Source organism: Coregonus clupeaformis, chromosome 8 (assembly GCF_020615455.1).
Source record: "Coregonus clupeaformis isolate EN_2021a chromosome 8, ASM2061545v1, whole genome shotgun sequence".
In the NCBI taxonomy this organism is placed as follows: domain Eukaryota; kingdom Metazoa; phylum Chordata; class Actinopteri; order Salmoniformes; family Salmonidae; genus Coregonus; species Coregonus clupeaformis.
Window position 1 is genome coordinate 65,709,205 of NC_059199.1, and position 27,335 is coordinate 65,736,539.

The 27,335-nt window shown below is 43.5% G+C and overlaps 2 protein-coding genes across 3 annotated transcripts in view; one reads left to right on the plus strand and one right to left on the minus strand.

The window, feature by feature from the left end:
* The window catches only part of LOC121572390 (striatin), a 66,019-nt gene extending 47,327 nt beyond the window's left edge, over window positions 1–18,692 (minus strand). Inside the window, exon 1 of one of the 2 annotated variants that reach the window (XM_045222153.1) lies at window positions 17,877–18,692. In XM_045222153.1, coding sequence (XP_045078088.1) covers window positions 17,877–18,095 — 219 coding nt within the window. In that variant the 5' untranslated portion in view covers window positions 18,096–18,692. The remainder of the gene's footprint in view (window positions 1–17,876) is intronic. The other variant, XM_041884447.2, reaches the window with a different exon arrangement.
* A 294-nt stretch (window positions 18,693–18,986) lies between these two features.
* Window positions 18,987–20,125, plus strand: LOC121572391 (microtubule-associated proteins 1A/1B light chain 3C). The gene is made up of 4 exons (XM_041884448.2): window positions 18,987–19,158; window positions 19,246–19,301; window positions 19,387–19,493; window positions 19,773–20,125. The coding sequence occupies exons 1-4, from the start codon at window positions 19,098–19,100 to the stop codon at window positions 19,978–19,980; spliced, it is 432 nt and encodes a 143-aa protein (XP_041740382.2). The 5' UTR covers window positions 18,987–19,097; the 3' UTR covers window positions 19,981–20,125.
* The last annotated feature ends 7,210 nt before the right edge of the window (window positions 20,126–27,335 follow it).

Sequence of the window (27,335 nt, forward strand, 5' to 3'; positions counted from 1 at the left end):
CAACTGTACATACAAGTCAGGGTCTTTCATTGCCGATTCTCGCTGTTCCACTAAGCTGCAGGGGGGGTAATGTCAGATCAGAAAGGGTTAAGGTGGGGAGGAATGAAAGGGGGGTATATATAAATGCCTGAAAATTTGAGACATGACGTAATAAATGCTTGAAACTTGGAGACATGACGTAAGGTCTGGCTCAGTGGGACCATGATGTTTGCGGACTAAAGCCCCCGCTCCCTGGCCAGTTCGCCCAGCTTAGCAGGCACCGCCATATTAGCATTAAATTGTGCCCGGCCGCATATGTAAACACGTGTACTCAAATACCCCTTTTCGATGGGCAAAAACAATAAGGCCCTTGGGAAAAGGAGCTGCTATGCTGACGTAAGGAACTGAATGCTTGTTAAAACAGTACGTTCTGTTTTTCTCCTTGATGCTCGAGAAGCTCAGTGGAGTGTATGCCTGAAATGCACAAAAACTAATATAACACACACACACACACACTACTAGTATAGGTAGCTGATATAGCGTATCCTGACGGGCTTTTAACAGCTATGCCTTCGAATTGGTGTCTTTGGCATTTCCAAAATAAGTCAATGTTAAGTACAGTGAGGGAAAAAAGTATTTGATCCCCTGCTGATTTTGTACATTTGCCCACTGACAAAGAAATTATCAGTGTATCATTTTAAATGGTAGGTATATTTGAACAGTGAGAGACAGAATAACAACAAAAAAATCCAGAAAAACACATGTCAAAAATGTTATAAATTGATTTGCATTTTAATGAGGGAAATAAGTATTTCACCCCCTCTCAATCAGAAAGATTTCTGGCTCGCAGGTGTCTTTTATACAGGTAACGAGCTGAGATTAAGAGCACACTCTTAAGGGAGTGCTCCTAATCTCAGCTTGTTACCTGTATAAAAGACACCTGTCCACAGAAGCAATCAATCAATCAGATTCCAAACTCTCCACCACGGCCAAGACCAAAGAGCTCTCCAAGGATGTCAGGGACAAGATTGTAGACCTACACAAGGCTGGAATGGGCTACAAGACCATCGCCAAGCAGCTTGGTGAGAAGGTGACAACAGTTGGTGCGATTATTCGCAATTGGAAGAAACACAAAATAACTGTCAATCTCCCTCGGCCTGGGGCTCCATGCAGGATCTCACCTCGTGGCGTTGCAATGATCATGAGAACGGTGAGGAATCAGCCCAGAACTACACGGGAGGATCTTGTCAATGATCTCAAGGCAGCTGGGACCATAGTCACCAAGAAAACAATTGGTAACACACTACGCTGTGAAGGACTGAAATCCTGCAGCGCCCACAAGGTCCCCCTGCTCAAGAAAGCACATGAAGGCCCGTCTGAAGTTTGCCAATGAACATCTGAATGATTCAGAGGAGAACTGGGTGAAAGTGTTGTGGTCAGATGAGACCAAAATGGAGGTCTTTGGCATCAACTCAACACGCCGTGTTAGGAGGAGGAGGAATGCTGCCTATGACCCCAAGAACACCATCCCCACCGTCAAACATGGAGGTGGAAACATTATGCTTTGGGGGTGTTTTTCTGCTAAGGGGACAGGACAACTTCACCACATCAAAAGGGACGATGGATGGCGCCATGTACCGTCAAATCTTGGGTGAGAACCTCCTTCCCTCAGCCAGGGCATTGAAAAATGGGTCGTGGATGGGTATTCCAGCATGACAATGACCCAAAACACACGGCTAAGGCAACAAAGGAGTGGCTCAAGAAGAAGCACATTAAGGTCTTGGAGTGGCCAAACCAGTCTCCAGACCTTAATCCCATAGAAAATCTGTGGGGGGAGCTGAAGGTTCGAGTTGCCAAACGTCAGCCTCGAAACCTTAATGACTTGGAGAAGATCTGCAAAGAGAAGTGGGGCAAAATCCCTCCTGAGATGTGTGCAAACCTGGTGGCCAACTACAAGAAACGTCTGACCTCTGTGATTGCCAACAAGGGTTTTGCCACCAAGTACTAAGTCATGTTTTGCATAGGGGTCATATTCAATACTCATTCCCTCATTAAAATGCAAATCAATTTATAACATTTTTGACATGCGTTTTTCTGGATCTTTTTGTTGTTATTCTGTCCCTCACTGTTCAAATAAACCTCCCATTAAAATTATAGACTGATCATGTCTGTCAGTGGGCAAACGTACAAAATCAGCAGGGGATCAAATACTTTTTTCCCTCACTCATTAACTACAATACAAAAGGGCGGACAGAGTTTATGAGGAAAGAGGGAGAAGACTATGAATCAGACTCCTACAAAGAGCGTAAGGTGTTACAACATATTGTGCAGTAGTAGGAAGGAGGAAATGAACACACTGTCAGACAATTATTCATCCGTTACCTTAATACAGAACGACAACACCCAAAATGAAGTGTTGAAGGACTGCCTTGTATTGAGTGAGACTTCATTTCCCCTTCTTTTTCCCCTCTATGTTCAGTAACCTCTGCACCTCATGGCAGAAGAATCAACACAATTAGTACATTCTGGTTCTAACAGACTCCATAATACATTCATACGCTAGGCTATACCTGGCCGAAATTGAGATTATACACGGCTGACGTTGATGGAGTGAGGCACCAAAAACTAACTGTGTTCTTTCTGCCTGAGAGCAGCCAGGACTCACAGATTGAACGCAACATTGCTATGCTAGCTCGCTATGCTAACACACAAAGTGGCTGTGGATGGTATGCGTGCGAGCTTAACCAGCATTTCATAGCGGGTCACATAGGCACAAAGCGCCCGCTGTACCTTTGATTCGCGGCGGCTGACAAGAGTCAACTCCCAAGGATTACGGGGCAACAGTGTGGGCATTGAGCTACCCGGCGACCGTTACGAGGTGGTTAAGTGAGTAAGAACGAGAAGATGAAAGTTGTGGTTAGAGTGGTTAGCTGATCATAGACAGCCAGCCGGGGTTAGCTCTACAGTGAAGTCTTGCACAGGGTGTGTTGAAATCAAATAAAAAGTGGTGGTGTTTGTGGAAGCAGTCTGATTATGCCGCCAAAAACATCAGCCAATCAATGGTGAGGTATTGCAAAGTCCAAAAAGCTTATTTACTGTCAGTTAAATCAGCAGAGGCCAAGGAAACTGTTGCGTTTAACTTGTTGTGCCACATTATTTATGTACACAGTCCATACACCGTTCACGATTCCAGTACACAAGCCACAAAATGTATTTCATCCTTAAAAAGGTTTCAGAGCTGCTTAGTTCAAGCAATGACTCCACCATTATGTTGACTGATATACCATTAATATAACGTAACACTTGGTTTCACGGCTTAATAAGAGGCTAAAATCATCAGGAAGTAATATAATACTACATAATGACTATGGAGTTGTCAAGCTATAGCTCAATTCAAAACAATGCTCCATTTCAACGGTATTTCAACGACGAAAGGTCTTTGACTGACAGGACGTGGGCCTATGTGACCTTAAGAATATACATAGAGGGCATGGCCAACGTCGCCATGGTTACAATGTGCCAAATCAGTATTGCCCTCCATGTCACAATACAGTAGTGGGGAGCAATGGGGTTAGGGATCAGAAGACAGAGTGTGGTACACACACACACACACACACAGAGCTACAGCTTTGACAGATAAGAGGTGATTTAAGGCAAACACAAAGCGTTCACACAGAGTGGTTGCATTTAGATGAATAACAAACATAACCCGACAGCTTTAAGAAACCAGGGGCCGTATGTATCAAGCACCTCAGAATGCTTTGCGCCGTGGCTGGTCCATGAGCGTCCGCGTCACTAAGCTGTGATGAAGGACCAGAGAGGAGCATTCAGGATTGCATTTTGCCAGGGAGGTGAAATACAGTAACAGTAAAACAATGTTCACGCGGACGCTCGTGGACCAGCCACGGCGCAAAGTGTTTCAATTGATTTTGTTTAATACGCTGGATAAGAGCATCCTGCGGGCCATTTTCTGTGCCAAGCGGCGGCAATTGGAGCCGACAAGGCCAACTGGGAGAGGAGTAACGGCCAAGGATCATTACGGAGGGTAGTTAAAGTGTATTTGGTAACTGCAGACTGACTGATCTACAAATCACCTGGCATCCTAAATGACTACTCCGTATGATCTGTAGATCGGTCGGTCTGCAGTAGCCGACTGCAATGTAGTCGTGTGTCATTTCAAATATGCACAAAGACTCAACCCCAAACTCCTACTGTATGTAGCTCAAGGTCTTGCCGTTAGACAAAACATCTCCAAAGTGATTACTGGTACATTTGGTTTGAATATTCAGTCTTCGAATGACAATTCAGTCGTTTTATTTACAAAGGAGTGCCAAGATGAAGAGCTCATCAACAATGCAGCTTTGCTAGTTTATCCCCTGTCCCTTGATGCCTGCTATGCCCATTTCACACTATTGTGACGATCCGAAGCAAACTGTGCTGGCTCTGATACTTTATTTTCACATTGTCCTTTTAAGCACGGTTACAGCAACTACGCTGGATACGTAACCAGGTCAGCTCAGTGCAGTTTGGCTCAGTAGTGTGAAAATCCCTTTATAGGTAGCCTGCTAGAAAGGTCCTGAGAGAGCACTGAGACTTTCCCAACACAAAACAAGAAACAACATGACAGCTAACAGCAGGCCAACAGGTTTAGCCAAAGCGCTATCCTGGATACTGGCGTTTAACACTTTAGTAAAAACATACTGCCGAGATTAACGTCGGCACGGTCTCTCTCCAGTGCTGAACCTTAATTCAGATTAATACCGAAACGGCTAGAGCAGTCCACTAGCACGCTCTGTCTGAACTGATGGCAGCGCGCGCGCGCACACACACACACACACACACACACACACACACACACACACACACAGAGTGTAAACAACACTGTGTGTGGAGACTGCGTACCACAAGAGTAGGTGGTCTCCCTGAGGCAGACACGTTGTCTGCTCAGATTCCTTTTAATCTGGCAACCGACATGGAAGAGCTTCTGGAGGATAGAGCATGCATACGCCTGTGTGATTACTTCAAAAAGGAAACATTTGTGTTTAATGGTATGGTTAATTCAATACACACATCAATTATATATTTCATGACCATCTCTAGAAATTATGAAATTATATACTTTTTTTCCCTGTGAATATTTACAACTCCAATGATTTTCTTTATAAAACCAGTAGACACTTTAAAAGACAAGAAACAAAATCGATCAAAACAATTCCAAAGGAGAAGGACCAACCAGGGGCTTTGACAAACTGAAGAGATTTTCTGGGAGACTACGAAAGCCGCGGGTGTATAATTACATCAAAATGTGAATTACAGGATTCATAATCCCCTTTTGGTTTTCGGTTTCCCCTGAGGGGCACGAAGGGAGTAGGAAGGAAGTACTTTCTCTCTGGAGAACGCCACAGGGCCCTCGCTCTCTTCCATCTCACTCTGTGGAGCGAGCCTGACGACTTCTCACCCTCCACCCAAGTACTCTCTCTCTATGCCTCGCTCTCAGCCTGTTGTCATCTGGTCCACATGCTTGAGGACCAGATGAAAACTGCCATGAGTTGTAACCCATGGATAATATCACAAGGGCCAGAAAGAAGGTAACAGTGCTGACTAGTAAGAACTGACGACCCCATGTGACCATATTATTTTCTTCTACCATGTCAGTTGTCCTTGCTATGGACTGCAGGGGTGGTGGGGTTTTCCTCTAAGAGGCCCTTTCTTAAAGCAACGGCAAGCCCCCCCCAGCAACATCCAGGACCTGTATGCATGATTTTGTGTCCAACACGGCTACTGAGCTGGAGCACTTGGCTAAGTGGAGCAACCCGTTAGTTCTCGGAGGGATATCTAACTGAAACTTGAAATCAGGTCACCAGTCCAATCGCATCCATCACTAATGTGTCATCGCTGCTGTCATCATCACATGATCCAGGTTATAAGAAATCAACTGATAGTGGTCAAAAACTGTGGGACAGAAACATTCCTATACATGGTAAATCAGTTGGACTGGTGACCTGTAATTCATGTGACTCATATAAAAGGAGTATAGTGTTTACAGAAAGATAAATACCACATCTGTATACATTCATTAGGCCTACATCAGGTTTACATTGCACAGGGATGCCAGGACTCGCATCTGCAGGTGCACAAACCCAAAGTCACTCTTACACACTCACGGTTCCCTGAGTTTTCATTTCACAGCACAAAAAGGTGAACATTTTGGAGGCACAATCAATTTTGCACTGGCCCGGAACACATTGTAAGATGGACGAGGTGCCACTCTTCAGAGTGTTATGTCTGCCAGGCACCTACTGTTGTTGACAACAATGGTCGAGTGCTTATGGTGCTTAGGCGTGACCTGGGGTGTGGTGCATTTGGCTCTGCTGTTTGCATTACATGGCTAAACAAGTAGTTGTGCATACCATTCCTTACAAGGGAGCCTCTGAACGAGATCGAAGGGAAGTGGTATAAACCTGGGCTTTGCTTTGGCCTGTGTTGCCGTGGAAGAAGCGTGGGAGTGCTCGGGTGACGCATCATTGGCGAAGAAGCATGTATTGTGTCTTTCCCACGCATCCACCCAGATTACCCCCAACAAGTCGTCCCGTTGCGGCTCGGTTGGTAGGGCACGGCGCTTGCAACGCCAGGGTTGTGGTACGAAAAAGTAAGACAATGTATGCACTCACTACTTTAAAGTCACTCTGCTAAATGACTAAAATGTAAATTACATTATTTAAACACAATGCATCATGGGGTATAAATCAACCACCTAAAAACCACAGTCAGCAGCATTACTGCCACAGACTGAGTGGTATTGTGAAATGACGTGTGGGAGTCGGTTGTGATTTCCAGACCTGTCCAGACAGGTGAGGAAGCCCACACCCCCTCCCACCTCCATCTCCAAGAGATGGAGAAGAATGGGAGGGAGACTCATCTATGTGAATCTGACACCAACTGCTGGCAGGGCTCTTCTGTGATCACACTGCTGCAGTAACATTATACCTGACATTGTCAGCACTTCAGCTCCGCTGCTACAGCGAAGACATAAAGGTGAGAGAGACAGTAGGCCACAGATACTCCATTAGAACAGCAAGTGGACCAAGAAAAGCTAAACAAATTCCAAGGCGCTCCTGTATAACTCTGAAAAGCCTTTTTGGTGTTGGCATATCTTCAAAGAAAGGGTTAAAAACAATAGCCACCAGCACTCTCCAAGAATAGCAAGAGGGACTTTATTTTTGTTTTAAAAAAATAGAACAACAAAAAGGTTTACTGGTCCAAAAAAAAGGACAGGAACCAACACTCATCTCATAAGAATGCTACAGCCCCCTGGTTTTCAACCTTCCCATATCACATGATACTTTTTTGGCCGGTGAAATAGATTGTGACAATTGCATTGGAACCACTTTTATGCGCGAATATTGATATAATAACCATCATGAGCCACAAGAGGATAAGTTGTGTTGTCCTCCCACCATGATGTGGAAAAGCATGAAGAGTTTATTAGGCAGATGAAATAGGAGTTATGATGAACTTCACATGGTGGTTTAGTGCACGGTGATGAGCTTAACGCAAATTTCAAATATATATCCAGGGTATTATTTGTAGGCTGATGACACAATGATCGGTGCTTGGCTGAATATTATAAAATAAAAAAGGATCTTGCTCTTATCCATGTCTCATCATACCTTGTCCACTTTACCAGTGAACTGTTGTCTACAGCAGTGGTTCCCAACCTTTTAGCGTTCCGGGGACCACTAAATCACTGTTAAAAGCTCGAGGACCACATTATAAAACAAAATATCTTGCCGGTCGAACTTAGTCAATTATAGCAGTGAATGTAACAAATTAAAGGCCTATTATTATAATAAAAAATTAGCATTGTGAAAAGTAAAGTAAAAAAAATTCTAAAAAATATATATACATTTTCTTTTTAATGCGGACCATCTGCAGTTCAGGTTGGTAACCACTGGTCTAGAGACCATTCCCCAAAACCAGATTGGGCAAGTTTGCTATTTATCAAATCAGTTTTTTGGTACATGAAAACTTAAGCGAAAAAAAGTTTTTTATGTGCACTACATAACTCACAGCCTTTTATCCGCAACAAGTCAATTTGATGGAACACCTCTGTTGGGAAAATGCGCATATTTATTTATTTGATGCGGATCTTAGAATATTCGCATGAAAATCTGTCTCCAATTGGATGGAAACTAATTTCGATTATTTCTATTCTGTCATGCTTTGAGGTGAGGTACCCTTTGTACTGTCACACTTTTACTATACAAATTGCAGGAGAATATATTTCCAAATTCTAAATTGGTTAATGAGATATTTACGCCTGATACCATACAAATGTTGTGGCAGGGCCAAAAGTGTTTCTGGAGCTGCTAGATGAGCTCCACTGGAGTAGGCCGTCAGCCTCTGGGGCGCTCCGTCTCAATTCTCCCCCTCCGCCATCGATCCAGAGGTCGGAGAGACTGCTTATAGATGCACTAACCCCAGTCTGATGGACTCCACGCCTTCTCCCCAGAGTGGGCAAATTGCTGCCCGGGTGTCCCTTGATCTCCTGAATATATGGAGAGTACACCGATTTGTGTCATGCCATAATAACATGGTGGTAAATGTGCAAAGTGTGAGCAAATAAACATATCTCAGACAGCAGAACAATAATAGTCTTGTCTTATGATAAACTACCTCATTACATGGGATAACGGATGGAAAGCCATAAAAACAGTGATCTGGAATTTGAAGTATGCGCTGCTATGACAGCAAGGTCCAGACTTTGCCTTGACATGCAGTCAGGTATGCATAATCCTACGCATACCATGTCTACACACAGCAAAGGTCAGAGACCTGGCCGTGTGGTGCCAGGATAACAACCTCTCCCTCAACGTGATCAAGACAAAGGAGATGAATGTGGACTACAGGAAAAGGAGGACCGAGCACGCCCCCATTCTCATCGACGGGGCTGTAGTGGAGCAGGATGAGAGCTTCAAGTTCCTTGGTGTCAACAAACTATCATGGTCCAAACACACCAAGACAGTCGTGAAGAGGGCACGACAGAGCCTATTCCCCCTCAGGAGACTGAAAAGATTTGGCAAGGGTCCTCAGATCATCAAAATGTTCTACAGCTGCACTATCAAAAGCATCCTGATTGGTTGCATCATGGCAACTGCTCGGCATCTGACCGCAAGGCACTACAGAGGGTAGTGTGTAAGGCTCAGTACATCACTGGGGCCAAGCTTCCTGCCATCCAGGACCTCTATACCAGGCAGTGTCAGAGGAATTGCCAAAGACTCCAGCCACCCTAGTCATAGACTGTTCTCTCTGCTACTGCACGGCAAGCGGTACCGGAGCGCCATGTCTTGGTCCAAAAGGCTTCTTAACAGCTTCTACCTCCAAGCCATAAGATCAATCAATCAATCAATTTTATTTTATATAGCCCTTCATACATCAGCTAATATCTCGAAGTGCTGTACAGAAACCCAGCCTAAAACCCCAAACAGCTAGTAATGCAGGTGTAGAAGCACGGTGGCTAGGAAAAACTCCCTAGAAAGGCCAAAACCTAGGAAGAAACCTAGAGAGGAACCAGGCTATGAGGGGTGGCCAGTCCTCTTCTGGCTGTGCCGGGTGGAGATTATAACAGAACCATGCCAAGATGTTCAAAAATGTTCATAAGTGACAAGCATGGTCAAATAATAATCAGGAATAAATCTCAGTTGGCTTTTCATAGCCGATCATTAAGAGTTGAAAACAGCAGGTCTGGGACAGGTAGGGGTTCCATAACCGCAGGCAGAACAGTTGAAACTGGAATAGCAGCAAGGCCAGGCGGACTGGGGACAGCAAGGAGTCACCACGGCCGGTAGTCCCGACGTATGGTCCTAGGGCTCAGGTCTCTCAGTTGGCTTTTCATAGCCGATCATTAAGAGTTGAAAACAGCAGGTCTGGGACAGGTAGGGGTTTCGTAACCGCAGGCAGAACAGTTGAAACTGGAATAGCAAAGACTCCTTAACAGCTAATCAAATGGCTACCCAGACTATTTGCATTGTCCCCTACACCCCCTCTTTTTACACTGCTGCTACTCTGTTTATTATCTATGCAGTCACTTTACCTCTACCTACATGTACATATTATCTCGACTAACCTGTGCCCCCGCACATTGACTCTGTATCGGTACCCCCTATATTTAGCGTCGCTACTGTTATTTTACTGCTGCTCTTTAATAAATAAACAAAATTATTATTTTTTACTCATCTATTTTTTACTTAACACTTATTTTTCTTAAAATTGCATTGTTGGTTAAGGGCTTGTAAGTAAGCATTTCACTGTAAGTTCTACACCTGTTGTATTCGGCGCATGTGACCATTTTTTTGATTTGATTGGATTTGCACACTGGTCTCTTGACGATATCATTTAATTAGTGAGAGGAATATAGTCTGAAAAAAATACCTTAAAAGATAAGGGCATTGGAATTATATGCCAAAGCAGTGATACTTTAATAGTGGCCTGCAGGCCTTATTCACCCCCCACCACAAATAGCCCATCACCATAACTTTGCATAATTTAAGTGTCATGATACGATAGCAAACACACTAAAAGCATGGTGGTATGTAAATCATAAAGTATAAGTATATTATTTAGTTTAAAAAACGTACATTATGCAGAGTTATAATTGAGATTGCAGAGTTGGTTGATGTCCCCTTTTCTTTGAATACATGGCTATCTTATTGAGTATCCACGCACTGAGGGAGGTCCAGCATTTGCTTTGGCACTGTGTTATATGTACAGTATATAGAACTGAATGTCCAAAGACAAAAAGTGATTCTGAAGTAAAAGTTATTCCTGTTGTGAAACAACTCATGAAGTGCAATCTCTAAATCATCTAAAGGCCAATGCATTGTGGAATAAAATACAAAAAAACAACACAGCAAAACAAGTATGAATACTGCAGTGTTGTCCACAGTGCCAGACAGAACCTTCCGGTATAAACACCTGTAAAACACACTGATGGTGTTCATAGGGCTAGCAGGTTGGCCTCTCGTTAGAATACCAGACATGGTTACTCATAGACTAGAGGTGCCGGGCTACTGTAAACCCAACTGCCTGAGAGAACACTCTCTGGCTACGTCCCAAAATGGCACCCTATTCCCTTTAAAAAAGGCCCATAGGTATCTGGTCAAAAGTAGTGCACTAAGGAATGGAGTGCCATTGGAGACGCACACTCTCTCCTTCAGAGAGGACTTTCTCACACTCCCACTTTCACATTCTCAATGGACATACCAGGGTGGTCGAAGGGAGTCATTGGAATAAACACTTGTGGGGAAATTACAAAATGTGATGACCAGAAAAGGCCAGGAACTAATAGTATATTGAGTATGCGTAACATGTCGACTAGTATACTAGTCAGTGTGGCGGAGTATGTACACCAAAAAATGCTGGGGTAGGAAGCATTTCAAGAACTTGTGTGTTTGAAATGCCTGACTGCATGGCACCCTCCCACACCTCACCAGCACTGGGTAGTAGCTGCCTGAGATTCAGCCTGGGAAGTCGGGAGCTTGCTCCTGTGAAGAACACGCAGAAGCCGACAAGCAGTGAGAGCCGAAGGATCCCAACGTCGCGGGCCGCCTCTGAACGAGGAAAAGGACTATTATTCAAACGTCTGAGGGAGTTGAATACCAAACGCTGACAGGCAGCTCAGATAAGGGGGGAAATGACTGTCTTGTGCAAGCAAAAGCAAAGACATAGGCTGAACAGGCCCATGTATTGTCTTCCTCAGAGACCCAGCTCTTACATTAAGTGTGGGTTATGTAGAAGCAAAAAAAAAGAGGGGAAAAAACAGTGAGATCTCCCAAAAGGAGCTGTTGAGCATTGGTCGGTTCTTTCTCCCATTGGTTGTTTCCTTCTGCACCCACTCCCGTCTTCGCCTTCTCTGCAATGTATTTATAGTGCGGGGAAGGAGGGAAGGAAAAGTGGTGATGATGCCAGACATCCTCTGGGGCAAAGGAGGAGCAGAGGCAGAGTGAGGCTCATAGTGATTATTTAACTGACACACACACTCAAGGTGATGTCATGGATGCCTAGTGTTGTGCAACAGCAATACTTCGGGGTCAAAACACTAGCAGTGCCTGTCGGTGATCGTCGGATGTTATTGTCCAACTCCGACAGCAATGGTCACAAAAGCAGCCATTTTGAATAGGACCCATCCCAGAGACAGACTATATACACACAAAAGTATGTGGACACCCCTTCAAATTAGTGGCTTTGGCTATTTCAGCCACACCCGTTGTTGACAGGTGTATAAAATCGAGCACACAGCGATGCAATCTCCATTGACAAACATTGGCAGTAAAATGGCCTTACTGAAGAGCTCAGTGACTTTCAACGTGGCACCGTCATAGGATGCAACCATTCCAACAAGTCAGTTCGTAACATTTCTGCCCTGCTAGAGCTGCCCCGGTCAACTATAAGTGCTGTTATTGTGAAGTGGAAATGTCTAGGAGCAACAACAGCCCAGCCTCGAAGTGGTACGCCACACAACCTCATGAATCACGCTTCACCATCTGGCAGTCCGACGGACGAATCTGAACAGTACCTGCCCAATGCATAGAGCAAACGCTAAAGCATACAATAACATTCTAGACAATTCTGTGCTTCCAACTTTGTGGCAACAGTTTGAGGAAGGCCCTTTCCTGTTTCAGCATGATAATGCACAAGTGCACAAAGCGAGGTCCATACAGAAATGGTTTGTCGAGATCGGTGTGGAAGAACTTGACTGGCCTGCACAGAGCCCTGACCTCAAGCCCATCGAACACCTTTGGGATGAATTGGAACGCCGACTGCGAGCCAGGCCTAATCGCCCAACATCAGTGCCCGACCTCACTAATGCTCATGGTTGAATGGAAGCAAGTCCCTGCAGCAATGTTCCAACATCTAGTGGAAAACCTTCCCAGAAGAGTGGAGGCTGTTATAGCATCGAAGAGGGGACCAACTCCATATTAATGCCCATAATTTTGGAATGAGATTTTCTTTGCCGAGTGAAACCCTACAGTCACACCTCTTGACTTGTTCCACATTTAGTTCTGTTGCAAATTGGGATTAAAATGGATTTCATTGTCTTTTTTTCTCAACAGTCTACACAACATACTCTAAATGTCAATGTGAAATAAAAAATTATAAAAACACTAATATATCTTGATTAGATAAGTATTCAACCCCGAATCAATACATGTTAGAATCACTTTTGGCAGCGATTACAGCTGTGAGTATATTTGGATCTAAACAGTTTTGCACACCTGGATTTTACAATATTTTACAATATTTGCCCATTATTCTTTTTTTAAACTCTTGCTCTGTCAAGTTGGTTGCTGATCATTGGTTGTTGATCAAGTGTTGCCATAGATTTTCAAGCCGATTTAAGTCAAAACTGTAACTAGGCCACTCAGGAACATTCAGTGTCGTCTTGGTTAGCTACTCCAGTGTATATTTGGCCTTGTGTTTTAGGCTATTGTCCTGCTGAAAGGTGAATTTGTCTCCCAGTGTCTGTTGGAAAGCAGACGACCATGTTTTCCTCTAGGAGTTTGTGCTTAGCTCCATTCCGTTTCTGTTTATCCTAAAAAACAAACAGATGATGAGCATATCCATAACATGATGCAGCCAACACCATGCTTGAAAATATGAAGAGTGGTACTCAGTGATGTGTTGCGTTTGCCCCAAACATAATTGTTCGTATTCAGGACAAAAATTCATTTCTTTGCCACATTTTTTGCAGTATTATTTTTGTACTTTATTGCAAACAGGATGCATGTTTTGGAATATTTTTTATTGATACACCATCCAGTGTCATTAATAACTTCACCATGTTCAAAGGGATATTCAGTGTCTGCACCAATAGGTGCCCTTCTTTGCAAGGCATTGGAAAACCTCCCTGGTCTTTATGGTTAAATCTGTGCTTGAAATTCACTACTCAACTGAAGGACTTTACAGATAATTGTATGTGTGGGGTAAAACCAGAGATGGGGTAATCATTCAAAAATTGTTAAGAACTACACTGAACAAAAACATGTAAAGTGCTGGTCCCATGTTTCATGAGCTGAAATAAAAGATCCCAGAAATGTTCCATACAAACAAAAAGCTTGTTTCTCTCAAATGTTGTGCACAAATTTGTTTACATCCCTGTTAGTGAGCATTTGGTATTTCTGTCTGTAATAAAGCCCTTTTGTGGGGAAAAAATAATTCTGATTGGCTAGGCCTGGCTCCCAAGTGGGATGGCCTATGCCCTCCCAGGCCCAGTCCATGGCTGTGCCCCTGCCCAGTCATGTGAAATCCATAGATTAGGGCCTAATTAATTTATTTCGTTATATAAACTAACTCAGCAAAATCTTTTAAATTGTTGCATGTCGCATTTACATTTTTGTTCAGTATATTATTGCACACAGAGTGAGTCCATGCAACCTATTATGGTACTTGTTAAGATGTATTTATTTTTTACTCCTGAACGTATTTAGGCTTGCCATAACAAAGGGGTTGAATAGTTATTGACTCAAGACATTTCAGATTTTCATTTTTTATTAAAAAAAAAAAAAATCCACTGACATTGTGGGGTAATGTGTGAATATCAGTGACACAATCTCAATTTAATCAATTTTAAATGCAGGCTGTAACACAACAAATGTGGGAAAGGTCAAGGGGTGTGAATACTTTCTGAAGGCACTGTATATCCGGTCTATAAGATTTTCACATTAGCCAAGACTTTAATGGAATGCAGGGTCGCTACTATATTATATAATAGCACAGTAGCAGAACAAATGCATTAAGATATGAAATTGGTTTCATCTCATTGCCAGTGGAGCGGTTCTGACACTCATTTGTCGCTTGCCAATGAGCTCCCTCTACTACTGATAGGCACTAGAAGTAAATGGGGAGGAACATTTTTTAAAGAAAACCTACTCCGGAATCAGGAGGGTATCTGCAATACAACGTGGTCCTCTGTAGCTCAGCTGGTAGAGCACGGCGCTTGTAACGCTAAGGTAGTGGGTTCGATCCCCGGGACCACCCATACACAAAAAAAAAATTTATGCACGCATGACTGTAAGTCGCTTTGGATAAAAGCGTCTGCTAAATGGCATATTATTATTTATTATTTTTTATTATTAACTTCGACATCTAGGCAGATTTCGTTCTCCTTTGTCCAGGCATAATAAGAAAGAAATGAAAGCCGGCTTTGATTGAGGGAAGACATTTTCAAAGTAAATGATGCACAAATGCCACGTACGTTAGTTACACATAATTCATTTAGAATCTGACGAAGCATTGCCCTTTAAAATTGAAAAAATGCCTATTGAAATTAATGAATGCACCGTCATAAAAGCTGTAAATGATGTAATACGTAAGAGCAGCAGATAACGCTCAAGTCATTTCTGGAGAGCGCACTTAGCTAGCCTAGGCAGCCGATAGGGCGTTAGATCTGCACAATCGTCTAGCTTTAATGGCGAGAAGGCAGAAGAAAATTGGAAAATAAGCGTCCTTCCTTTCTGAAACAATTTTCCACCATCATTTTCAGACAATTTTGGGTGTTGCACACCCTTGGCTGAACACAGTGTACAACATCCTAAATTGTCCGAAAAGGTTCGTGGAAAATTGTGTTTTATAAAGAAAGTACGCATACTTTCCCCGTTTTTTCCCCCCACCTTCTCGCCATTAAAGCTAGTTAACTAGTAAAAATATGCCTTTGCGGCCTGAATAGAGGATGCTTTATGTACGAGCCGGTCTACTGGGGACACGAGTGTATTACCGGGAATGAACATCAAGCCTAGACGATTGTGCAGATCTAGCACCCATGCACTATTGGCTGCCTAGGCTAGCACTTAGCTTGGCACTTGGTTAGCAATGTTCGGAGGCACTAATGTACACTGAACAAAAATATAAACGCAACATGTAAAGTGTTGGTCCCATGTTTCATGACCTCAAATAAAAGATCCCAGACATTTTCCAAACGCACTAAAAGCTTATTTCTCTAAAAATGTTGTGCACCATTTTTTTTTTTTTTTACATCCCTGTTAGTGAGCATTTCTCCTTTGCCAAGATAATCCATCCACCTGACAGGTGTGGCATATCAAGAAGCTGATTAAACAGCATGATAATTAAACTGGTGCACCTTGTGCTGGGGACAATAAAAGCCCACTCTAAAATGTGTGGTTTTGTCACAACACAATGCCACAGATGTCTCAAGTTGAGGGAGCATGCAATTGGCATGCTGACTGCAGGAATGTCCACCAGAGCTGTTGCCAGAGAATTGAATGTTAATTTCTCTACCATAAGCCGCCTCCAATGTTGTTTAAGACAATTTGGCAGTACGTCCGACAGGCCTCACAACCGCAGACCACAACAGAGTGCCCCATGGTGGCGGTGGGGTTATGGTATGGGCAGGCATAAGCTACAGACAACGAACACAATTGCATTTTATCTTTGGCAATTTGAATGCACAGAGATACCGTGACAAGATCCTGAGGCCCATTATTATGCCATTCATCCCCCGCCATCACCTCCTGTTTCAGCATGATAATGCATGGCCCCATGCCGCAAGGATCTATCCACAATTCCTCTAAGCTGAAAACGTCCCAGTTCTTCCATGGCCTGCTTACTCACCAGACATGTCACCCATTTTGAGCATGTTTAGGATGCTCTGGATCGACGTGTACGACAGTGTGTTCCAGTTCCCGCCAATATCCAGCAACTTCGCACAGCCATTGAAGAGGAGTGGGACAACATTCCACAGGCCACAATCAACAGCCTGATCAACTCTATGCGAAGGAGATGTGTCACAATGCATGAGGCAAATGGTGGACAAACCACAGTGACTGGTTTTCTGATCCACGCCCCTACTTTTTTTTTTTTGGTATCTGTGACCAACAGATGCATATCTGTATTCCCAGTCATGTGAAATCCTTAAATTAGGGCCTAATACATTTATTTCAATTGACTGATTTCCTTATATGAACTGTAACTCAGTAAATTCTTTGAAATTGTTGCGTTTATATTTTTGTTCAGTATATATTGAGAGCTACAACTCACTCAAGGCCTACACATCACAATACGCTAATAGCCTTACCGCTGACAGATTGGCATTTAAGAGGAGTCATAAGGCACACTAAAGACTCATGTCACTGACTATTGAGTGCATAAATCAACTGCACTCTTCATAAGAATAATTGTCAATTATTCAACAGACTTAAATTGGACATGCCATTGCTAATGTACTTCACAGGTGAACTCAGCTTTCAATAACATGAACTGTGTGTAGGCCTACTGAGTTCCTTGTTCAATACACTTGTGTTTGATATTTCGATACAACCATTATGATTGAGAATGGGATGTAGATCTTTGGAATGCATCATGCAATGTTTCTCTGCATTCCAAGATGTAGGTATTCAGGACAGACAGGTCCTTGGGTCTACCTGAACACTTTGGATAGCTTTCTATCATTTAAAAACAATGGTGGTATATAATTTGCACATGGTAGGCTACACTTGGAAATTAAACGTTGTGTACAGTACAATACTGGCAGTGCTCTGCTATAGCAAGGTCCCCCCGTTTTGGTTTTTGCCCCAACACTACACAGCTGATTCAAATAATCAAAGCTTGATGTGTTGGTTATTTGAATCAGCGGTGTAGTGTTCTGGCAAAAACCAAAACGTGCACCCAGGTGGGCCCAGGACCGAGTTTGGGAAACCCTGTGCTATAGTGACTAACGTCATCCGACCCAAGACTACCCTAGTAGCTACGTAGCTCGAGCAGTTCACGCCACAAAGACCGTAGCGCGCGAGTAGGCTTCCTGCCACAAATGTCAATCTTCCTAGAGCGAACTCAACACAGTAAACCCCCACCAAAAACAAGCGGGGTATTTTGACGTGGTTTACCTGCAATTCGGCTCGCTCCACCTCCCATTGCGCTCTATCCACCTCGAAGCGGGCCCATTCGTGTTGCAGAAAGTGCAATATGCCCGGAATGTTGTAATGAGCCTTGGCCGCCTCTCCGCCACCGACGTCGCCTGGCTGCTGCGGTCCTTTGCCAGCGCCAGGCAAACCCGAGTTGTTGTTGTTGTTAAAGAACACGCCGGGCCCTGCCTGTTCGTCCATGCCCAGGCCAGGTGTGTGGGTTCGGTTCGCGCAGGCTGGCACGACTGTGCTCAGACGGATGGGTTTTCCTTTAGCCGCCCCTGTGATATGAAATGGAAAGGAAATCGCTACCTACAGCTCTCTCTACTGGGCAGGCACACGCATGTCTGAGCAGCCAGCTGTCTATTGGTGACGTTCACACTGAGCTCCCACCCACATCCAGAGTTTTCCTTACCCATTGGTCAATTTCCACGATTCACACTGGAATAAGCCAATCGGATATAAATGCGCGTTGTGTTGACAATTGTTGCATCCTACGCATGATGGAATTTGAAGTTCAAAGAAGATAGAGCTGCATTTTTCACCCTAAAATGCACCCTTTCTCTTTTTCTTTAATTGTCCTACGAAGTATATTTTTTGTATCTGAAATTGGAAATGTCATAATGTATGCTACATAAGTGTATCTGTGGTAGCCATATTTAATATATTATAGCACATTCCATTCATTTATCTATGCATTCCATAGATGCATTCATCCAGTTGTTTACTTAGCACCCACACACAAGCCTATCACCCATGTCCCCCTGACTGAATTTCAGGCCCTTTGAAATCCAAGAAAAAACATGAAATAAAATGTTTCCAACACATGATGTAGGGGCTACTTTAGTGTGATAATATTTTAAGGCCTCTATGTATGATTTGTAAGATATTTTAATTACTAAATTACCTCTATTTAATGTTTAGTAATTCAACATGTTTTCTTGTTTTCAAACATATATTACATGAAACATTACATTCAGGTCATTTATTAGATCTGAACAATTTGGATTGGTTTTAGACACAGCTGAGTCATTATGCACGGTCAATTCATTAGCCATATGAAGCGTGCTGACACAACCCCATTGTAATCAGGTGAAACGTCACTGCAACCACACTATTTAATTTCTGTTGGCTGATCTGCATGGTCAAATCGTATAGCCTAGATCAGAGAACAGGAATTGAAGAGGGGAGTCACTCGCCCACATGATGCCGCCATTTGAGAAACCACAGCACCCCAAGTCCTTCAAGCAGAGAAAAAGCTTTGGTGATTAATTTTCTTTAATGATTTGCATGTAGTGGGCTATGACATGTGTGGCTTTATAATCTCACCCACGTTTTCCATCCCACTCAGCCACGAGAAAACAGGAGGTCGCGGGGATCCGAACAAAGTTTCCAACTAAAATTCCGGTAAGTTCGCTTATTTCTAAAACCTTATTCAACCCTGAAGTTCCATTTAATTTGCACCTTCTAAAAGTAATCCCCTCCCCCCCAGGTTATAATTGAAAGGTATCAACGGGAGAAGTACTTGCCGCCTCTTGATAAAACGAAATTCCTGGTCCCCCAAGAACTTTCCATGACTCAGTTTGTCACCATTATAAGGTGAGTCTCTTTTGAGAAACGTTTGGCTGTGAATGTGTTTATTTAACTTGGTAAACGTAGATTAACATGACTGAAATTGACCTAAATCATGTGTTAGGTTTTTGGTTGCAAGAACTCGTGCGTAATTTCAAACTTGGTAATCACCTGATATGAATCAGCCACGAGTGCCGGGCGCGACTGTCACTTGTCATAAATTACTCATAATGACTTGCGTTTGTGCAGGACAATTTCTACATTTGATTACGTTTTGTCAATACTTGCTGCACTTTCTCGTTTCAGAAATCGTATGTCTCTGATGCAGAGTCAAGCGTTCTACCTGCTCATCAATAATAGTGGCCTGGCCAGCATGTCTCTTACCATGGCACAAGTCTACAAGGACCACAAGGATGACGATGGCTTTCTCTACATGACATATGCTTCTCAAGAAATGTTTGGTAATTGTGTTGAGATCCATGAGAAGACATTGCCAATTGCTGGAAATGTTTGAGAAGACTTAAATTGCAGGATCGGTTAATGTGAGGCCTCAGCTTTTGGCAGGCCCAATAACTGAACTTCGTGAATAGCTATAAAGTGCGGTTTAAATATAAGAATATTTTTGTATTGTTTTTAAAGTAATAAATGTTTCAAACTTTTGAGGATCATGCTCTGAATTACTTGACTTTGGCCATATTGCTTAAAGCCGCGATAACTTTTTGGGTGACCAATCAAATTCGCATGGAAATCGTAGTTGTAGGTCTGTCATTCTCGTTCAAAGTGGGTCTAAGAAGCGGTAGATCTGTTCTGTACTCTATTTCTATTAGTTTTGTATTTGCATATTTTTTTGGTTTGTATGCCAGCTTCGAACAGCTGAAAATAAAATGTTTGTTTATAGAAAAGTGATTTCAGTGGTGTAGATGGTACAATGATTCTCTTTTTGGTCACAATCTGAAATTGGGCGAATTTAGCAACCAGGACATGGTGGAGCGACGTCTGCATATTGCACCTTAAACAAAAAATAAATCTTGTCACTCAAATGTGCTTTTTCAAACGTGCTGAGGCATCAAATATAAAGGAAGGACCTGTTGACACCTTGCCCAATTCTCCCAAATCGACTCCTATACTGCCCTACCTAGCAAAAAAGCAGTAACTGCTCACACGGTAAAACAGAATGACTTGTTTTATTGTCCAGCCAAATCAATTGTAGGCAGGTCATTGGAGATGTGGTTCTGTCTTACTATGAGGTTATTTTTATTAATATTGACTCTGACATGACCTTTGGCCCTAGCTGACAGTTACTGCCTTCTTGCTTGGTACACTCACTGGAATACGTTTCCATGATTGAAAAAAAAATTGTTTTACACAGTTGTGTTAAAATATTTGTACGTGGCTGTCAGTGTCATATAGTTTACTTGTATCAGCGAAGAACAAATAATTCCAAGGTCAATTGTAGACACTGCAGCCCAAAGCTCAGTGAAACCAAGGTAACTGGAAGTAATGTTTGATGGCAGTTACTGCCTTCTCCTTGGTTTCACAAACTTTTTGCAGTTACTGCAAACATGATAAAGCATGTATTTAATGTATAAACATTTTCAACTAATTTTTGACCAAATGCACAGTTCCTGCTCTTTTGCTTGGTAGGGCAGTATACTACATCTAGGTACTTGTATGTATCTGATTGGTCGAAAGACCAGATGATGAAATATCAGAACTATTCCTATTCAATGGGTCCCTTTTTTGCCATAATGGGGATCAGACCTCTGTTTAAATACCTTTCAAATCTGTGCTTGATTAAACTAAACCAATAGAATCGCCCCAAAACCACAACCCTCTCCTATCTGACACTCCAGGCAGTCTAGATAACACAAAGTATTTGAATCAAGGTCTGATGGAGATTGAAGCATCAGAGGACTGCATTCAAAGGGGGACTTCCAGAATAGGAACAATACTCCTGAAGGGGGCCATGTTGTTCCACTACATCTTAAGTCTGTTCTACATGGCTGCACAGTATGGTTTGAATTTTGAGGTTTTCGATCTTGTAAGGCTGAAGTTCTTGAAGGACTTTGAGTGTAGAGGCTGCAAAACATATACTAGTAAGAGAACCATTCCAACTTATAGAAAACCATTTTGGTAGTGTAGCCTAACCTAGCATATTTGACTGGACTGATGTATTTCAAACAGGAAGACTTGGTGTTGAAATTTCATTGTGGCGTGGGCCCTGTAGCACCTTCACTGACTCACTGAGGTCCTATTGATCTTAAGGGACCACTTTTTGGCAGGAACATGAAATGCCGTGACTTCACTTCCTGAATGTAATCAAGCCAAAGACCAAGTAGACCATGCATCATCGTAATTGTGTTTCTCGTGGTTGTTTTAGTCTTAGGGCTACAAAGAGGGGAAAGGGGCCCAATTTAGACTGACTCCATGACTACAGGGCCATATGGCAATGATGAAGTATGAGCAATACTACTAAAACACCACAAAGAAGTTCCAAAATCAATGTGAGGTAAATTTTTATGAGTCACTGAGGTCCTATTGAGATGTGAAGAATGCATAGAATATTTAGAATTGTCAATCCACTTTCTATCATGTGGAATAAAATGAGGAACTCCAGACTATGCACAACATGTCTGTATGGAGTGCTTAAGGCTGCATTTACACAGGCATCCCAATTCTGATAATTTGTCCTATTGGCAAAAGAGCTGAAATGATTGGTCAAAAGACCAATTTGTGGAAAAAGATCAGAATTGGGCTGCATGTGTAAACTCAGCCTAAATGTTGCAACTTGTGGCCCATAGATATGGGGTGGTCACAGGTCTGCACTGCAAGGGACTGGACACTTTCCTTGACAGGGCAGGGAGATTGGTGAACCCAGAACAATGTGAATCACTTTCTGAATTCCAAATCAGCCCCTATTCCTAAATCACTCCTGTAGCGCTAAGAGGATTGAATTATATTTTTATTTTGGGTAAAATAATACATCCATTTGATCCCAGAGTATAGGCCTATCACTTGAAACACTTATTTCCTAAATGGTCCTCAAAGGATCATAGTGTCATGAACAAGTACATTTTCTTTGTAGAATAAAGCTATTTTTTTAAGCTGCTTATTTTAGGTAAATTTGTATTACTTTCTGGATATTAGTGAACATTGATTTCAAGCTTGTGAGTTGTGAGGCTGCAATTAAAATGTGTTCTGTAGATACTGTAGTGAAATGTTTATCTGACTCCATAAAGTTTATTTAGCAATATGCAAGAACACCATAGTTGAGTGACAGTAATAGGTGATTAATAAATGTCTGAGACTTGTCTATATCAAAGGTATATATTTAATTAACATTGTACAATGACTGGATTCACATACAAGGCATATGGCTTAAGTTACAAAGCATTAACAAGCATTACAAGGCATTATCCTAAGCATGGTGAGAGAGAGAGAGAGAGAGAGAGAGAGAGAGAGAGAGAGAGAGAGTGTCTCACCACAGCAGTTCAGGAACAAAAAAGAGAAAGAACAATGAATCTAACACCCTTTTATAAGCATCTGAGTTGTTTGGATTCAAAATCTGAGTTGTTGACCAATAGTATAACTGTAAAGTTAACCTCCAATCAGATATCAGACCTACAGTACATGATGTAACCTCTGGAAAATGGGGGTTGGAGACTTAGGAATGCTGAATTCCTAAGACAACACAGAGGAAATTCTTGCATACAGTTGATATGAAGAGTCACTTCGGGAGATGCCCTACAAGATAGAAACGGATATGCTTCTGCACGGAGACTTTTATTAAGTGACTATATCACTGACCGCAAGGGGGAGCACGAGATCCATATAATATGTTGAGCTGTTGTGATGGTTAAAGAAGTTCAATATCAGTCAGCACTGCAGTGCACCTGATATTCAGTCCCAAAATGTACAGCCCTGTTGGCTTTCACACTTGAATCAGACTACATTACATTATTGCTTTCACCTTTGAAGACTTTGTAGAGAACACTCTCCTCCCAGTGCTGCATTGTCGACGTCCAGTACATTGGATCGGCAGCATAAAGTTTTATGGGCCATTAACCGTAATGGGATTAACCAAATGTATTACGTCCCAACAATATTGACCATCTTATTCTGACTGGGAAACAGCAGGTTGTTTTCATTTTGCTTAGTCATGCCCATGACTGTGTTAAATGGCTTTTCTTTGCAGCATTAAAAACATCTTGTTGTGACGTTTACCCACGGACGCTACCAAGTGTTGAGAGGACGGTGAATAAAAAATAGAGACAAAGCTCTGTGGAATATAATCTGAAAGAACTCAAAGAGGAGCATTCAACAAATACAGTAGTTGGAGAGACAGACAGTACAATTGTCTTTCTCAATTGTCTTTCCTCGTGTTCTCTCTCCTGGCCTCCCTCTCAAAACGCATTGGAGGAGAGGATCCAAGGTTCCTTCCCTCTGACCTTTTCCTCCAACGTGTGTTGAGAGAGAGGCCAGGAGAGAGGAAACGAGGAATCAGGGTAAGACATTTGAGAGAGAACCCTGGTGGATGGATGTAGAGAGGGAGAGAGGGAGGGAGGGGGGCCAGAGAGATAAAGCAAGAGAGGACCACTTGATTCTCTGCAATCAGGACCATCCAATCAAAAGTTCACTATATTATCATTCTCATTGTGGATTCCAGTGGTGATTTTGTTTACATTACCAAATTACATTGGTTCATTGGGGGACAATGAACACACGCACACATACATACATACACACACACACGCACACACACACACTGTTCATCACAAACCCCCTTTTCCAATGCCTGCCTTTTTATCGGTGACTGGGGAAGTGGGTATATCCTTTTTGTGGGTATATCCTTTTCCACTTTGAAGGAGGGGGCGAGGGAGACATTCAGACCTATTTGTTTAATGGCATAAAGATCCCGGCTTAATGTGCCATCGCAATCAGCAAGCAAGCAGCCACAGACCTTTGGAGCGCCAATACTGAAAGTTAATGGAGCCTATTGTTCAACTGAAGAGCTTTAATGTTCCAAATTAACTTTACAAAGTCTAATTCGTCTGAGTTACCAGGCCCTTTGTTTTGGCAAATGTTTTAACGTAAGTGTTCCGGTTATATTAGTCATCATATAAAAAGCAGTGTGCCTCACTAAGAGCAAATTCAAAGGATCATTACATACATAGACAGGCAGACAGACTGGGTGTTTGTACGTGCATATGGGCACACCTGCCTGTGTATGTGGCAGTCTGTCTGTCCTCATCATTGAGTTGTTAGAGGGCTATATGTCAGCACAAAATACTAGTCTTACCATCTAGAAACATGGTAGGATTTCAGGATATTGGGATCAGTTATCCCATGTCCTTCAGCCCCTTTATACAGCTGTTTGGTTATGACCTAGCACAGCAGACAGGTCATAGAGAGAACTGTGACAGGTGACAGGCATCCTGCTGGTGTGTGTGTGTTTAATTGTCCTAAGTGCTAGGTAGCCCAGAAGCTCCTGGCACACACACACGCACGCACGCACGCACGCACGCACGCACGCACACACACACACACACACACACACACACCAAGCTGTAATTAACAAGCTGCCATAGCAGTAATAGCGACCCTTCAGCAGGCCAAAGGGAGCCTGCTGTGTGGGGAGAAAGTAGGCAAAGCAGCATCTGGAGGAGAGAAGAGGTTTGCTTCTCAAGGTCGGAAAAGTCATGCAAACATTGTGCAAACTTTGTGATCAGGGCTTTGCCTCTATCTCTTTAGGCTCTTGTTGTGCAAACTCTATCTGTGATGTGTCATATTACTTCCAGATGTAGGATCTTAATTGGATCACTCTTTTGTTGCTTAGAATTTTCCTGCATAGCAGGAAATGCAAACTTGTAGTGTATTCAAGGTTTAAAAAGGCTTCTTAAGTTTGTAATTTCCACTTACAAATGTCAGACTTGATTTGCGTAACCAAAAAATGGACCCCGATCAGGCACTATATCCTCAGGCACCCCGTAGTGCCTGAAGACGTGTGTGAACAGGGCCTCAGCAGTTTGTAGGGCAGTAGGGAGACCTGGCAGGGGAATGAGACGGCAGGCCTTCGAAAACCGATCCACAACGACCAAGATAGTCGTGTTCCCCTGGGAGGGGGGAAGGTCCGTGACAAAATCCACCGATAGGTGAGACCACGGCCGTTGTGGAACGGGTAGGGGTTGTAACTTCCCTCTGGGCGCCTTACACTGGGCGCACACCAAGCAGGAGGAAACATAAACCCTCACGTCCTTCGCTAAAGTAGGCCACCAGTACTTCCCACTAAGGCAGTGCACTGTCCGACCAATACCAGGATGACCAGAGGAGGGTGACATGTGAGTCCAATATATCAAACAATTGCGAACCTCGAGCGGCACGCACTTCAGACCCTCTGGACACTGTGGAGGAGTAGGATCGGAACGTAACGCCCGCTCGATGTCTGCATCAACCTCCCACACCACCGGTGCCACCAGACAAGACTCCGGGAGTATGGGAGTGGGCTCAATGGACCTCTCCTCGGTGTCATATAGTCGGGACAGGGCGTCTGCCTTAGCGTTCTGTGACCCTGGTCTATAGGTGAGCTTAAATACAAATCGGGAGAAAAACATAGCCCACCTTGCCTGGCGAGGGTTCAGCCTCCTCGCTGCCCGAATGTACTCCAGGTTACGATGGTCAGTTAGAATGAGAAAAGGGTGTTTAGCCCCCTCAAGCCAATGCCTCCACACCTTCAGGGCTTGAACCACAGCTAACAGCTCCCTGTCCCCCACGTCATAATTGCGCTCCGCCGGACTGAGCTTCTTAGAATAGAAAGCACAGGGGCGGAGTTTAGGTGGCGTACCCGAGCGCTGAGACAGCACAGCGCCGATCCCAGCCTCGGACGCATCCACCTCCACTTGGAACGCCAAAGAGGGATCCGGATGTGCCAGCACCGGAGCCGAGGTAAACAGGTCCTTCAGACGTTTAAACGCCCTGTCCGCCTCAGCCGACCACTGCAGACGCACCGGACTCCCCTTTAGCAGAGAGGTAATGGGAGCTGCTACCTGTCCAAATCCCGGATACTACCGGATAAACCTCCGGTAGTAATTGGCAAAACACAAGAATCGCTGCACTTCCTTCACCGTGGTGGGAGTCTGCCAATTACGCACGGCAGAAACGCGGTCAATCTCCATCTCCACCCCTGACGCGGACAACCGATGTCCCAGGAAGGAGATGGACTCCTGGAAGAACAGACATTTCTCCGCCTTCGCATACAGGTCATGCTCTAACAGTCTACCAAGCACTCGACGCACCAGGGATACAAGAATGTCATCAATATACACCACTACACCCTGTCCATGCAAGTCCCAGAAAATCTCGTCCACAAATTATTGGAAGACTGAAGGAGCATTCATTAAACCGTATGGCATGACGAGGTACTCATAGTGACCCGAGGTGGTACTGAATGCTGTCTTCCACTCATCTCCCTCCCTAATGCGCACCAGGTTGTACGTGCTCCTGAGATCCAATTTTGTGAAGAATCGCGCCCGTGTAATGACTCCGTCATACTAGCAATCAGAGGAAGAGGATAGCTGTATTTGATTGTGATCTGATTGAGACCACGGTAATCAATACACGGGCGTAAACCCCCATCCTTCTTCTTCACAAAAAAGAAACTCGAGGACACAGGGGAAGTGGACGGCCGTATGTATCCCTGTCTCAGAGATTCGATGACGTATGTCTCCATAGCTGCCGTCTCCTCCTGAGACAGAGGATACACGTGACTACGTGGAAGCTCAGCGCCTACTTGGAGGTCTATCGCACAATCCCCCTGTCGATGAGGTGGTAATTGAGTCGCCTTCTTTTTACAGAAGGCGAGTGCCAAATCGG